The sequence below is a fragment of the Bos javanicus genome, chromosome 7 (genome assembly GCF_032452875.1).
Source record: "Bos javanicus breed banteng chromosome 7, ARS-OSU_banteng_1.0, whole genome shotgun sequence".
In the NCBI taxonomy this organism is placed as follows: domain Eukaryota; kingdom Metazoa; phylum Chordata; class Mammalia; order Artiodactyla; family Bovidae; genus Bos; species Bos javanicus.
The window spans coordinates 59378764-59392452 of NC_083874.1; the positions used below are offsets into that span (position 1 = coordinate 59378764).

At 40.9% G+C, this 13689-nt stretch overlaps 1 protein-coding gene across 14 annotated transcripts in view; it reads left to right on the top strand.

The window, feature by feature from the left end:
• FBXO38 (F-box protein 38) overlaps positions 1-13689 on the top strand; it is a 65067-nt gene that overhangs the window by 39314 nt on the left and 12064 nt on the right. For 7 of the 14 annotated variants that reach the window (XM_061423937.1, XM_061423944.1, XM_061423949.1 and 4 more), the window contains 3 exons: positions 9274-9393; positions 10926-11105; positions 12650-13420. In XM_061423937.1, the coding sequence (XP_061279921.1) occupies positions 9274-9393; positions 10926-11105; positions 12650-13420 (1071 nt within the window). The remainder of the gene's footprint in view (positions 1-9273; positions 9394-10925; positions 11106-12649; positions 13421-13689) is intronic. The other 7 variants (XM_061423943.1, XM_061423942.1, XM_061423941.1 and 4 more) reach the window with 6 other exon arrangements.

A 13689-nucleotide genomic window follows, 5' to 3' on the forward strand; every position in this document is an offset into this window, starting at 1 on the left:
TTCTTCTCTGATAGCTGTGGCTAAAACTTCAAAACCATGTTGAATAATAGTGGTAAGAGTGGGCACCCTTGTCTTGTTCCTGACTTTAGTGGGGAATGCTTTCAGTTTTTCTCCATTGAGGATAATGTTTGCTCTGGTTTTATCATATATGGCTTTTATTATGTTGAGGTACTTTCCTTCTGTGCCTGCTTTCTGGAGGGTTTTTATCTGCATCTATTGAAATAATCATATGGTTTTTATCTTTCAATTTGTTGATGTGTATCACATTGATTGATTTGTGAATATTGAAGAATCCTTGCATCCCTGGGATAAAGCCCACTTGGTCATAACGTATGAACTTTTTAATATGTTGTTGGATTCTGTCTGCTAGAAGTTTTTGAGGATTTTTGCATCTATGTTCATCTGTGATATTGGCCTGTAGTTTTCTTTTTTTGTGGCATCTTTGTCTGGTTTTGGTATTAGGGTAATGTTGGCCTCATAGAATGAGTTTGGCAGTTTGCTTTCCTCTGCAGTTTTCTTGAAGAGTTTGAGTAGGATAGGTGTTAGCTCTTATCTAAATTTTTGGTAGACTTCACCTGTGAAGCCATCTGACCCTGGGCTTTTGTTTATTGGAAGATTTTTGATTATAGTTTTGATTTCCATGCTTGTGATTGGTCTGTTAAGATTTTCTGTTTCTTCCTGGTTCAGTTTTGGAAGGTTATACTTTTCTAAGAATTCATCCATTTCTTCCAAGTTGTCCTTTTAATTGTCATGTAGTTGCTGATAGTAATCTCTTATGGTCCTTTGTATTTGTGTTGTCTGTTGTGATTTCCCCATTTTCATTTCTAATTTTGTTGATTTGATTCTTCTCCTTTTTTTCTTGATGAGTTTGGCTAATGGTTTGTCTATTTTATTTATCTTCTCAAAGAACCCGCTTTTAGTTTTGTTGGTTTTTGCTATAGCCTCTTTTGTTTCTTTTTCATTTATTTCTGCCCTAATTTTTATTATTTCTTTCCTTCTGCTAACTCTGGGGTTCCTCATTTCTTCTTTTTCTAGTTGCTGTAGGTGTAAAGTTAGGTTATTTATTTGATTTTTCTCTTGTTTCTTAAGGTAAGCTTGTATTGCTATGAACCTTCCCCTTAGTACTGCTTTTACTGAATCCCACAGGTTTTGGGTTGTCATGTTCTCATTTTCATTCATTTCTATGCATAGTTTGATTTCTTTTCTTATTTCTTCTGTGATTTGTTGATTATTCAGAAGCGTGTTGTTTAGCCTCCATATGTTTGTATTTTTAATAGTTTTTTTCCTGTAGTTGACATCTAATCTTACTGCATTGGGATCAGAAAAGATGCTTGAAATTATTTCAATGTTTTTGAATTTACCAAGGCTAGATTTGTGCCCCAGGATGTGATCTGTCCTGGAGAATGTTCTGTGTGCACTTGAGAAGAAGGTAAAATTCATTGTTTGGGGGTGAAATGTCTTACAGATATCAATTAGGTCTAACTGGTCCACTGTATCATTTAAAGTTTGTGTTTCCTTCCTAATTTTCTGTTTAGTTGATCTATCCATAGGTGTGAGTGGGGTATTAAAGTCTCCCACTATTAACATGTTACTGTTAATTTCCCCTTTCATACTTGTTAGCATTTGCCTTACATGTTGCGGTGCACCTATGTTGGGTGCATATATATTTATAATTGTTATATCTTCTTCTCAGATTGATCCTTTGATCATTATGTAGTGTCCTTCTTTGTCTCTTTTCATGGCCTTTATTTCAAAGTTTATTTTATCTGATACGAGTATTACTACTCCTGCTTTCTTTTGGTCTCCATTTGCATGAAATATCTTTTTCTAGCCCTTCACTTTCAGTCTGTTTGTGTCCCTTGTTTTGAGGTGGGTCTCTTGTAGACAGAATATATAGGGGTCTTGTTTTTGTATCTGTTCAGCCAGTCCTTGTCTTTTGGTTGGGGCATTCAGCCCATTTACATTTAAAGTTATTATTTGTATGATCCCATTGCCATTTACTTTGTTGTTTTGGGTTTGAATTTATAATAAACCTTTTCTGTGTTTCCTGTCTAGAGAAGATCCTTTAGCATTTGTTGAGGAGCTGGTTTGGTGGTGTTGAATTCTCTCAGCTTTTGCTTGTCTGTAAAGCTTTTGGTTTCTCCTTCATATTTGAATCCGATCCTTGCTGAGTATAGTAATCTGGGTTGTAGATTTTTCTCTTTCATGACTTTAAGTATGTCCTGCCATTCCCTTCTGGCCTGAAGAGTTTCTGTTGAAAGATCAGCTGTTATCCTTATGGGGATCCTCTTGTGTGTTATTTGTTGCTTTTCCCTTGCTGCTTTTAATATTGGCTTTTTGTGTTTGATCTTCGTTAATTTGATTAATATGTGTCTTGGGGTCTTTCACCTTAGGTTTATCCTGTTTGGGACTCCCTGGGTTTCTTGGGCTTGGGTGGCTATTTCCTTCCCCATTTTAGGGAAGTTTTCAACTATTATCTCCCCAAGTTTTTTCTCATGCCCTTTCTTTTTGTCTTCTTCTCGGACACCTGATTTGAATGTTAGGGTGTTTAACATTGTCCCAGAGGTCTCTGAGGTTGTCCTCATTTCTTTTAAGTCTTTTTTTCTTTTTTCCTCTCTGCTTCATTTATTTCCATCAATCTATCTTCCACCTCACTTATCCTGTCTTCTGCCTCAGTTATTCTACTGTTGGTTCGCTCCAGAGTGCTTTTGATCTCAGTTATTGTATTATTCATTAATGATTGACTCTTTTTTATTTCTTCTAGGTCCTTGTTAAACATTTCTTGTATCTTCTCAATCCTTGTCTCTAGTCTATTTATCTGTAACTCCATTTTGTTTTCAAGATGTTGGATCATCTTTACTATCATTATTCTGAATTCTTTTTCAGGTAGACTCCCTATTTCCTCCTCTTTAGTTTGGTGGGCGTTTATCATGTTCCTTTACCTGTTGAATATTTCTCTGCCTTTTCATTTTGCTTAGATTGCTATGTTTGGGGTGGCCTTTCCGTAGGCTGGAAGTTTATGATTCCTCTTTATTGTGGATCTTGCTCCCTGTGGGTGGGATTGGACTAGTGGCTTGTCAAGCTTTCCTGGTTAAGGGAGCTTGTGTCTGTGTTCTGGTGGGCAGAGCTGGATCTCTTTTCTCTAGAGTGCAGTGAAGTGTCCAGTAGTAAATTTTGAAGTGTCTGTGGATTTGGCAAGGCTTTGGGCAGCCTATATTTTAATGCTCAGGGCTATGTTCCTGTGTTGCTAGAGAATTAGTGTGGCATGTCTTACTCTGGAACTTGTTGGCTCTTGGGTGGAGCTTGGTTTTTAATGTAGGTATGGAGGCTTTTGGATGAGCTCTTGTCTATTAATGTTCCCTGAATCAGGAGTTCTCTAGTGTTCTCAAGTTTTGGATTTAAGCCTCCTACCTCTGGCTTTCAGTCTTGTTCTTACAGTAGCCTCAAGACTTCTCCATCCATACAGCACAGATGATAAAACATCTAAGTTAATGGTGAAATAATTTTCCACAGTGAGGGACACCCAAGAGGTTCAGAGTTACATGGAGAAGAAAAGAGGGAGGAAGGAGGTAGATGTGACCAGGAGGAGAAGACAGGGAGTCAAAAGGGGAGAGAGCAGTCTAGCCAGTAATCAGTTCCCTAAGTGTTCCAGCCTGGAGCACCCAGAGAGATTCACAGAGTTAAGTAGAGAAGAGAAGGGGGAGGGAGGAAATAGAGGTGACCTGGAGGAGAAAAGGGAGAGTCAAAGCAGAGAGAGCAATCAAGCCAGTAATCACACCCCCAAGTGGAAATGGATACTGAAGATTAGATTCTTAAAATTACAAAATTGATAACAAATACCAAAAAGCAAAGATTAAGAATCTAGATAGAGGTTAAACTCTCAAAAATACAATATTTAGAAAAAACAAATCAGTCACAAAAATTATAAATATATATATATGAAATTTGCTTTAAAAATAAGGTCCTTTTTTTTTTTTTTTTTTTGCAAGGTAATAGTAGGTTATAAAAATGAAAATTAAAGGAATAGTAAAGAACTTAAAAAAAATTTTTTTTGATGATAAAAATATTTATAGGATTTTCTCTGGAGCTGTTGTGGGCAGTGTGGAGTCAGTTCGGTTTCAGATAGTTCCTTGTTCCACCTTGTACTTCTCAAGGTCTCTCTAAGCCCCTTCCAATGCTTTGTTGATGTTTACTACAGGGTTTTAATCTTTTGCATCTGTCACTTCCAGAGTCACTTCCACCTCTTTATTTATTTTGGCTTCCTGTTTGTAAGTCTCTTGAGTGTCTAATTTCTGTCCTGACACAAGGGGGCAAAGGTGTTCACTTATTTAGGCTCACTTGTTCAGAGGAGGAACACTGCAAGCAAGTATCACTGGCATGTGTGGGGAGTGCTCACAGTGTATGGACCACACTGGGTTTGCCCCAGCTCACTGTGGCCTGTGCTTTCCGGGTCTACACCGCTCAGACTCCAGGTTGCTCTGCAGGAATACTATCCAAAGCTGGCCCTGAGTTGTATGCACTTCCTAGGTCTGAGCTGCTCAGGTTCAGGTTCTCGGGTACTCCGCAAAGGCACAGACTCACTTGGGCATGTGTTTTATGCCCTTCCCAGGTCCCAACAGCTCAGGTGACCAGGTGCTTGGTGAGCGCACTGTCCCAGGTGGACTGTGCATCTTAATCACCTCCCTGGTCCCCCCCACTCAGTTTCCCGGGGGTGCCGCGAGAGCACTGTCTCAGATGTGCTTTGTATCTCCTCTGGGGAGCTGATCTCAGGCTGTGACCCTACTGGCAGATGTCAGTCCTCCAGGATCCTAGGAAGACGTGGTTAGCAACTGGGAGCCTGCTCACAGTTTGGTGGAGGATGCGTATCTGGGGTCGAGATTGCCCCTTGCCTTCCAGCTCTGGCTGTTGCATACCTGCCTCTCTGCTTCTGGCAAGGGGGCGGGTCTGTATGCAGCCAGCTAGCTCTCCTTTGGTAGTCATTCAATCCTTTGTTCTGTGAGAGGGCCAGGTTAGAGATGTTCATGGGGAAGTTCTTTTTTTTTTCTTGTCTCTCTCTCTCTGGCTATCCCACAGTTTGGGTTGCTGTCTCACATTAGTTCCCTCAGATTGTCCTCAGGGCATTCAGGCCTGGTCCTTACCCTAAGCATGCAGCCCAAGCCTCCCTGTGTAGCCCCCCGCTCACTGGTAGCAGACACAAGCGTCTGGGCTACTTCTCCACTGGGAGTTGCGTTTAGGCGCATATTCTGTGGGTTGTTTTTTTTTATCCTCCTGGTTATATTGCCCTGTGAGATTCCAAAACTGCCCACAGACCCTCCGGTGAGAGGGATTCCTGCTGTTTGGAAACTTCTCCTTCACTACAACTCCCTCCCCAGGACGGGTCTCCATCCCTAACTCTTTGGACTCTCTTTTGTCTTTTATATTTAGCCCTATCTCCTTTCAAAGAGAATGGGCAGCCTCTCTGGGTGCCTGGTGTCCTCCACCAGCGTTCAGAAGTTGTGTTGTGGAAGTTGCTCAGCATTCAAATGATCTTTTGATGATTTTGTTGGGGAGAAAGTGGTCTCCCCATCCTATTCCTCTGCCATCTTGCCTGTCTTTCCCAAGATATTATCCTTTCTTTGCTTTATACCACCACCTACCTGCTCTCTCCAACAAGGAATCTTCAGTAAGTTCTGTTGACTGTCTCTAAAACATCTCCCCAGTCTATCTACATTCTTCTTCCTCATTGTACCAGACCTTTTTTTACCTAAATGTTTTAATAGCTTTTATAGCAAAATTAGTTCTTAGAGTAGGCAGGGCAATTTTTAAAAAATAAAAACAGGCAATGTTACTTCCTTTTGTAAAACTTTCTGACAGCTCCCCTCTGCCTTAGAATAAATCTAGTTTCTTGATTTGGGCCATAAAGTGCTACATAATCTGGCTTGTTCTCACCTTGTACTACTCCCCACCTCACACGCTGTGCTTGAATGTGGCAAACTGGCACCAACTGTTGTACTAACTGCTGCCTCTTAATAGAATGTCCTCCCCTCCATCTTTGCATGGCTGGCTGCTTCTTGATATGTAGGTCTTAGCTTAAATAGTAATTTCAGAGCTGTCTTTCCTTACCACGTTAATCTTCTTTTTTTTTCACTTGAGGTATAATTGACACTGTACATATTGCAAAATGATCACAATAAGTTTAGTAAACATCAATCACCATACATAATTAGTTTTTTACTGTGATGAGAAATTTTAAGATCTTCTCTCAGTAATTTTCAAATATGCAATAGGGTATTAATAAATATAGTCTGCATGCTGTGTGTTACATTTCCATGACTTATTGAACCTTTTGATCACCTTACCACTTTCAGTTCAGTTCAGTCACTCAGTCATGTCCGACTCTTTGCGACCCCATGAATCTCAGCACGCCAGGCCTCCCTGTCCATCACCAACTCCCGGAGTTTACTCAGACGCACGTCCATCGAGTCAGTGATGCCATCCAGCCATCTCAGCCTCTGTCGTCCCCTTCTCCTCCTGCCCCCAATCCCTCCCAGCATCAGAGTCTTTTCCAATGAGTCAACTCTTCGCAAGAGGTGGCCAAAGTACTGAAGTTTCAGCTTTAGCATCATTCCTTCCAAAGAAATCCCAGGACTGATCTCCTTCAGAAAGGACTGGTTGGATCTCTTTGCAGTCCAAGGGACTCTCAAGAGTCTTCTCCAACACCACAGTTCAAAGGCTGATCAATTCTTTGGCACTCAGCTTTCTTCATAGTCCAACTCTCACATCCATACATGACCACTGGAAAAACCATAGCCTTGACTAGACGGACCTTCGTTGGAAAAGTAATGTCTCTGCTTTTGAATATGCTATCTAGGTTGGTCATAACTTTGCTTCCAAGGAGTAAGCGTCTTTTAATTTCCCACTTTAAGTGCCACTAATTCGTTCTGTTTTATATCACCCTCTTTTAATTTTATTTTCTGATGTTTTTATTGTTGACTAAAAAATAATTTTACTAAAAATTTTTTTCTTCCCCAACTAAACTCCATGAGATTGGAGATACTGACTATAACCACTGTCTTTTAGCAACCTAGGAACAGTAACACATTGTAGTAAGCTCTAGATAAATATTCAGTGAATGAATGCAATTAAAGAAGTTTAAAATAACCTTGGGGTATTTATAGTATTTCCACAGGTTATTGTGGCAACCTAAAAAGCAATTGCTGAACAGCTTTGGAAATCTTACCACATAGATAGAAGAATGTAGTTCTGTCCTGGTGGTTTTCTTCGGCCTATAAGAGGCAGTTTTAAGCTTTTCACAGTCTGGGACCCAGGCTACCTTTTTAACTTCCTTTCCTCTTTCACACCCTTACTTCAACTCAAACTCTTGTTCTTTTTATCACTGACCTACTTACTCTTCTGGAAAATGTTACATGCTTCCTAGGATATATGAAATATCACTCCATCTCAGTGAAACCTTCTCTGTCCAACAGGAGACTTAACAACTGCTTTTTTGTCCATGTTCCCTTTACTGGGACTGTTCTAGCACTTAATGAGTATGTATTGTGCTGTGCTTAGTCGCTCTGTCGTGTCCAACTCTCTGCAACTCCATGGACTGCAGCCCACCAACTTCCTCAGTCCATGGGATTCTCCAGGCAAGAATACTGGAGTAGGTTGCCTTGCCTTGACCTTATTTTATACATCTTGACATTTCTGCTAGAAGGTGTGTGTTGTTTGAGAGCAGGGACTATAAATTTTCTACCTACTCATCGTCCGTGTTTTTTATCAGTCTTTGGAAATGGACCTCATTTCAAATCCCCTTAAATTGCTAACCCTTCTAAGCCTCAGTTTCCTCAACTGCAAAAATGAGACTAGTAATAATACCCTCATAAGATTGCTGTAAGAAATAACTAACGTATTTGAGGGCGTTTAACACAGAGCCAGACATAGTATATGTACACAGTAATTACTAGCTGCTATTTATAATTGCTCTTGAGAATTGAATGAAAGAAGCAAATTGATTGACGTTTATCATATAGTATTTCTTGACAAGGTCAGTCCTTTTTTTTGGCCCTAAATGAAGTGTAGAAGCTAGAGTTGGGCAAGAGTTTGGGATGGGAGGCTAAACATGAGGGGAAATGTGCTGTTGTGTATTTTCAAAACCAAAGCAAACCCCAGTGTCCCTCTGAAATCTCAGACCTCTCTGCTGTATATTCCAGTAGCATTTATCTAAATAGTATGTTTCTGGCATACTCATATTTTACCTTGTTTCTTTGTTGACTGTATGAATTTTTCTTGTCTCCTTAAATAGATTCTTTAGTTCTTTCAGGAACAGTATCTTGTTTTCTTCTGTGTTGGTGTCTTCATTTCATTCAAATGGTTGTTTGATTGGATAGCAGTAGTGTTGTACACCCATAGGTGTTGAGTGGTTCACAGGGTAGACACAGCCTGCCGCCATCTGGGTCCTGGCCATGCTGTAAACGTAAAGGACACTACCGGTATTGTCCTGATTCAGACTGAGAGCAGGCACCTAGCTTAGGGGTCGGGAGTAAGAGGGTACTGGGGTGAGTGCTTTGAATACAGACTTGAGGGATTTGAATTTAATCTTTTAAAATCTTAAAGCTTATCAGTCTGAAATTATTCAATGTGCTTATCATCCGGAAAAATATAAACATTCCCATTTACTGATAGGCACTAATAGCCTTAGAAGACTCAGATGCAGATTAAACATTTGAATGATGCTAAAATGTTAAAAATGTACTTCCTGTGTTTAATAATCCATGTTACACATGAGCTGAAAATATGACCATATTCTCTAGAGAGCAGCAAAAGAAACAATTTGAGCTTGCCTGCTCAGTGCATCCTGGTTCAGGTGGCAGATACAAGACTAACTGCTTACAAGATGATCATGAGATCTTGCAGTAGCTGGCTATCACTGCCATCAAACAAATAGCTTAGAAGGAGACAAACAGTTGCCTCATATAGCCATCCCTGGTAACATCTTCAGGAATGAATAAGTGCTTTCTTCTTTCCGCTCTTCCTTTCCCCATCCTTTCACCTTAAAATGGTGGGCTTTCTCTACCAAGTAATGCTTTTCCCATCTGTGGTCTCCCCTCCTATAGAATGGGACACTTCTTGTTGATGTCGATAGAATGAAGCACATTCACATGACATTCTTTTAGAATGGGCCTAGTGCTCATGAGACTGCTCATTTCTTAATGGTGCCACAGTTTTGCCTGCCATTGTGGTTTTCTTAGACATCTCCTGGTTTTGCTTTGACTGTGGTTATTTTTGTTTAAGCACTGAATGAGATGGAAGACATGGTGCAAGAAGATGGAGAGGTGATGGCCGAGAGTGGACATGAGACTCCAGCTCACAGTCAGGCAGTTGTTCCTGTGGATGTTGACGAGGAACAAGCAGGTAATCTTGTGACTTCCCACATTCAGGGTTCTAAAAACTAGGGCCTGACTTTAATGAAGAAAGGAAAACACTGAGAATGATGTTTTTTTTTGACATGACAGCTAATGATATGTTACATGCTATTTATTTTTGACTAGACTTGTGTTATTTCTTTCTCTGTGTATGTGTGTGTTTATCTTATTAGTTTGTTTTTTATTTTTTTGTAACTGTGGCAGCAGTTCCTCTTTATTGGTATACACACACGTGTGTGTGTGTAGAGAAAAAAAAACACTCAAGTTATAAGTAAGAAAATAACTTGATTAAATGTTCTGCTTATTCTCTCCCTTCATTTTGGTGGGGAGAAGAAGCAGTGGAGAGGTTGATTTGGTATAATAAACAGAACAAGATCTAGTCTCAGTTTGGCACTGGGTCATTTATAGCAGTCATATAATCCAAAAGATTACCTGATATAATCTTTCATCTTTACAGATAGGGAAACTAATATTCTTTCAAAAGTTTGAATGGTTTACTCAAGACCACTCAGCCATTGATCAAGGAACAGAATTGAGATGAGAACTAAAATTTTCTCACTCCTGGTCTGTTCAAATGCTACCTTGCCTTTGAATTGAAAAAATCTTTAACTACCCTTGTTTTAAGTGTCTTACAGATGCAGTCGCTCACTCAACAAATACTTGAGTGCCTACCTTGTGCCAGGCATTATACAGTATGACAGGAAAAAGACAGGAAAGTTCCCTCACTTGTCAGAGAAAAGTGGGTTGTGAGAGCTGAAGGTTTACAATGTGTAATGCCAAGCAGACAAAAAATTTTTTGTTGTTGTTTAGTCACCAAGTCGTGTCTGACTATTTGTAACCTCATGGACTGCCAGGCTCCACTGTCCCTGGGATTTCCCGGGCAAGAATACTGCACTGGGTGCCATTTCCTCCTCCAGGGGATCCTCCCAACCCAGGGATCGAATCCACGTCTCCTGCATTGGCAGGTGAACTCTTTACCACTGAGCCGCCAGGGAAGCCCAAAACATTTTTTACATAAATAATCAAAGACCCAAAGTGTAGCATGCATCCAGCCTTTCAAGAGCATATCTGTGACATCCAGTGCATTAGACCTGTAGTTAAAGAATGCAGAATTCTCACCAGTCTATAAGTGTCAGAGGCTTGCTTTCATTCAGACATTTGCAAAATTAGGAAAATATCTAGCCTATTTTTCAAATCATTATAATGAGTATTATTTTTAGGATAATTATGTGACTCTTTCCAGCAGTGAAGATCTTAAAGGGAGATGCCATATGCTCTTCTACTTTAATTTTCCTTTATAATGTTGGGTGGTATATTAGTCATACTTAATGTTTACATAATGCTTTAGAGTTAAAATGTTTTCACAGTGTCTCATCCAAGTATATGTGCATGAAAATGAGTGATCAGGGAGGTTTCATAGAGCCAAAGCATCTCTCTGATCCCAAAATACTGGAACAATATTTTGAGTGAAAGCCTTTCTTGGGCAAAAATTGACTGTTAAGCCTTTGCTGTTTGTTTTAGGACCCAGTGGTCTTCAGCGTGTAGTGAAACCAACCCCAATTACTGTTCATGACTCAGAGAGTGATGATGAAGAAGACAGTCTAGAACTCCAAGAAGTCTGGATTCCTAAGAATGGTGCCCGGCGTTTCTCTGAGCGTGAAGAAAAAACCGGAGAGTCTGTGCAGTCTAGGGAATTATCAGGTGAGAGACTGTGTCTTACTCTGACCTGTTAGGGAGTCACCATGAGAACGGACACACTGGTCTTTACATACTGTGTCCCTACCACAGCTTGTGGTACAGTTGACATAACCTTATGAAATGTGACAGGGGGCAAGAAAAGCAGCAGAGCAAGCAAGAGAGGAAAATCTGGGTGGCACTGCCAGGGGCGAGTGCAGCACAAGAATATTGTGGAATTGGGGCTCAGGGAAGAGAAGATGTGAGGTTGTCAGTCCCATAGTGGAGGCTTTAGGAAGGTGTGGCATCAGAGTATCAGGGATTAGTGAGGGGCCTGTGCCTCACGTAAAAGATGACAACCGAGTCATCTAGAGCAGTGAAGAACAACCATTCCCTAGGTGGTCATCTGTCTACTTGTGCTTATTTAGCAAATGTTGGTGGTTAGTTTGGTGCTTGAGGAACTCCTGAAGTATGTTCTTATAATCCCTTGTCTCCCTTTAAATCAGTCTACAACCTTCTGCCATTTGCCTCACCAAGAAACTTTAATTCTGTTAACTTTTAGGTTTATACTTCTTTCCTTGGTCTTCCCTTCTATTTCTTAAAACCATATGCTTACCATTTTCTGCAAAGGATGAGGTTTTTTTAAATTGTCCACTCATTTTTCCTTGAAGACCCTATTCCTTAATGTATCTGAATGTTTAGTATATATGTGTATACATTTAACACCAAATCTGAAATATACACACATTTCTGTGTATGGTAAGCTCAGTTCTTTAGACTTGGAATAACTTACTAACCACTAACTGATTACTCACTTTTTACTTTATTCCTTTTAAGAAATTCAGATTTATCTTTACACTTATTTAAAGGAGTTTTATGGACACTGACATTTAGGAAAAGTCATGTGACCAGCTGACTAATCTAATGTTTCCTAGAAAGTTTAATTTCTGAATTTAGAAACCAGATTTTGTGTCAGCCAGACAAAACCTAATATAAGTATGCTTTTGTATATTCATTCAGCCTTACTGTGCCCACAAGGTACTGTGTTAGGTGTTGTGAGGGGTGAGATGATTAAGTCTTGACCTCTCTGTATTTCCCTCCCACTGTCGGGAACCTCTAGTCTGGTTGAAGAGTCAGGTCAGAAACAGATTATATTTTAGGGCATGTACTATGGTGGCTCTGGGGTGGGAGTGCTGAAGAGACTGAACAGATGTCCAAAGCCCCCCTCAAAAAAAAAAACTGGTGAGAATAAAGGCTCCTAGGTAATAAAACAGGGGTATATTCAAAGAAAAGTTTGGGTGGGGGTATAGAATGTTTATAGAGGGGACAAGAATGGAAGGTTAGTTTGCAGTTAGGTCATGACAAGCCTTGACAGCTGATCTCAAGAGTGTTAATCAGGTAGGCACTAGAGAGCCATAAAGAACTCTTGAGCAGCTGAGTGATGTGGTCACCATTATGCCTTAGGAAAATTAGTGTACATTGTTTCCTGTTCCAGATTTACTCTTAACTTTTGTCCAGAATTTGTACTGAAATCTTTTCTTTTCCTCGGGCCATTCTTCTTTTTCTGTAAGCAGTAAGTGGAAAAGGCAAGACTCCACTTCGAAAGAGGTACAACTCCCATCAGATGGGCCAGTCGAAGCAGTTTCCTCTCGAGGAAAGCAGCTGTGAGAAAGGCTGTCAGGTCACCAGTGAGCAGATCAAAGCCGATATGAAAGCAGCTAGGGATATACCTGAAAAGAAAAAAAACAAGGATGTTTATCCCAGCTGCAGCAGCACCACCGCCAGCACAGTGGGAAACTCCAGCTCACACAGCACTGCTTCTCAAAGCCCCGACTTTGTAAGGACGGTGAACAGCAGCGGCTCTTCCGAGCCTAGCCCTACAGAAGTGGATGTGTCCAGGCAGTGTGTCTGCTCCCCCGGTGGGTCAGAGGACTCTGAGGCCATGGAGGAGGGAGATGCAGAGAGTTCTGTCTGCCCCAGATGCTGCTGTCACAGGCCCCAGGAATCCCAAAGGAGAACTAGCAGGTGTTCTGATGAGGAACGTCCTTCAACCAGCCGAGCCTGTGTTGTGAATGGCCCGGATGGTACGAGATCCGCCTTTTCCTTTAGGACTCTGCCACAAGGGGGGTCTTCAGGCCCAGCACATGATGAGAGGACTAATGGGAGTGGCTCTGGGGCTACAGGTGAGGACAGGAGGGGGAGCTCCCAGCCTGAGCGCTGTGACGTGCAGTCTAATGAAGACTACCCTCGGAGGCCCCTAACAAGGGCCAGGAGCAGACTCTCCCATGTACCGCTGGTATCTGAGTCAGGTATGACAATGCTGCTAGGATTAGCTACTGCAGGTTAGCACCAGAGAAGAGCATCTGCTCATTCTAAAGGTTTTCTTACATAAAGCCAGTTTGGCAAATTGATTTCTGTGTTTGGGTTCTATGATCATATAGATCTTGAGCTAATTTTCAGCAGTGGGATGGGAGTGGGGAGTGGGGGTGGCATGTAAAACAGCTTGTAAGATATCCAGGCACGAAAAGCTTAGATAGTTATGCTTCTAAAAAAAGTATAATTGTGTATATGTATTGACCTTAAATACTGTACTGATTCTGATGTGTTATTC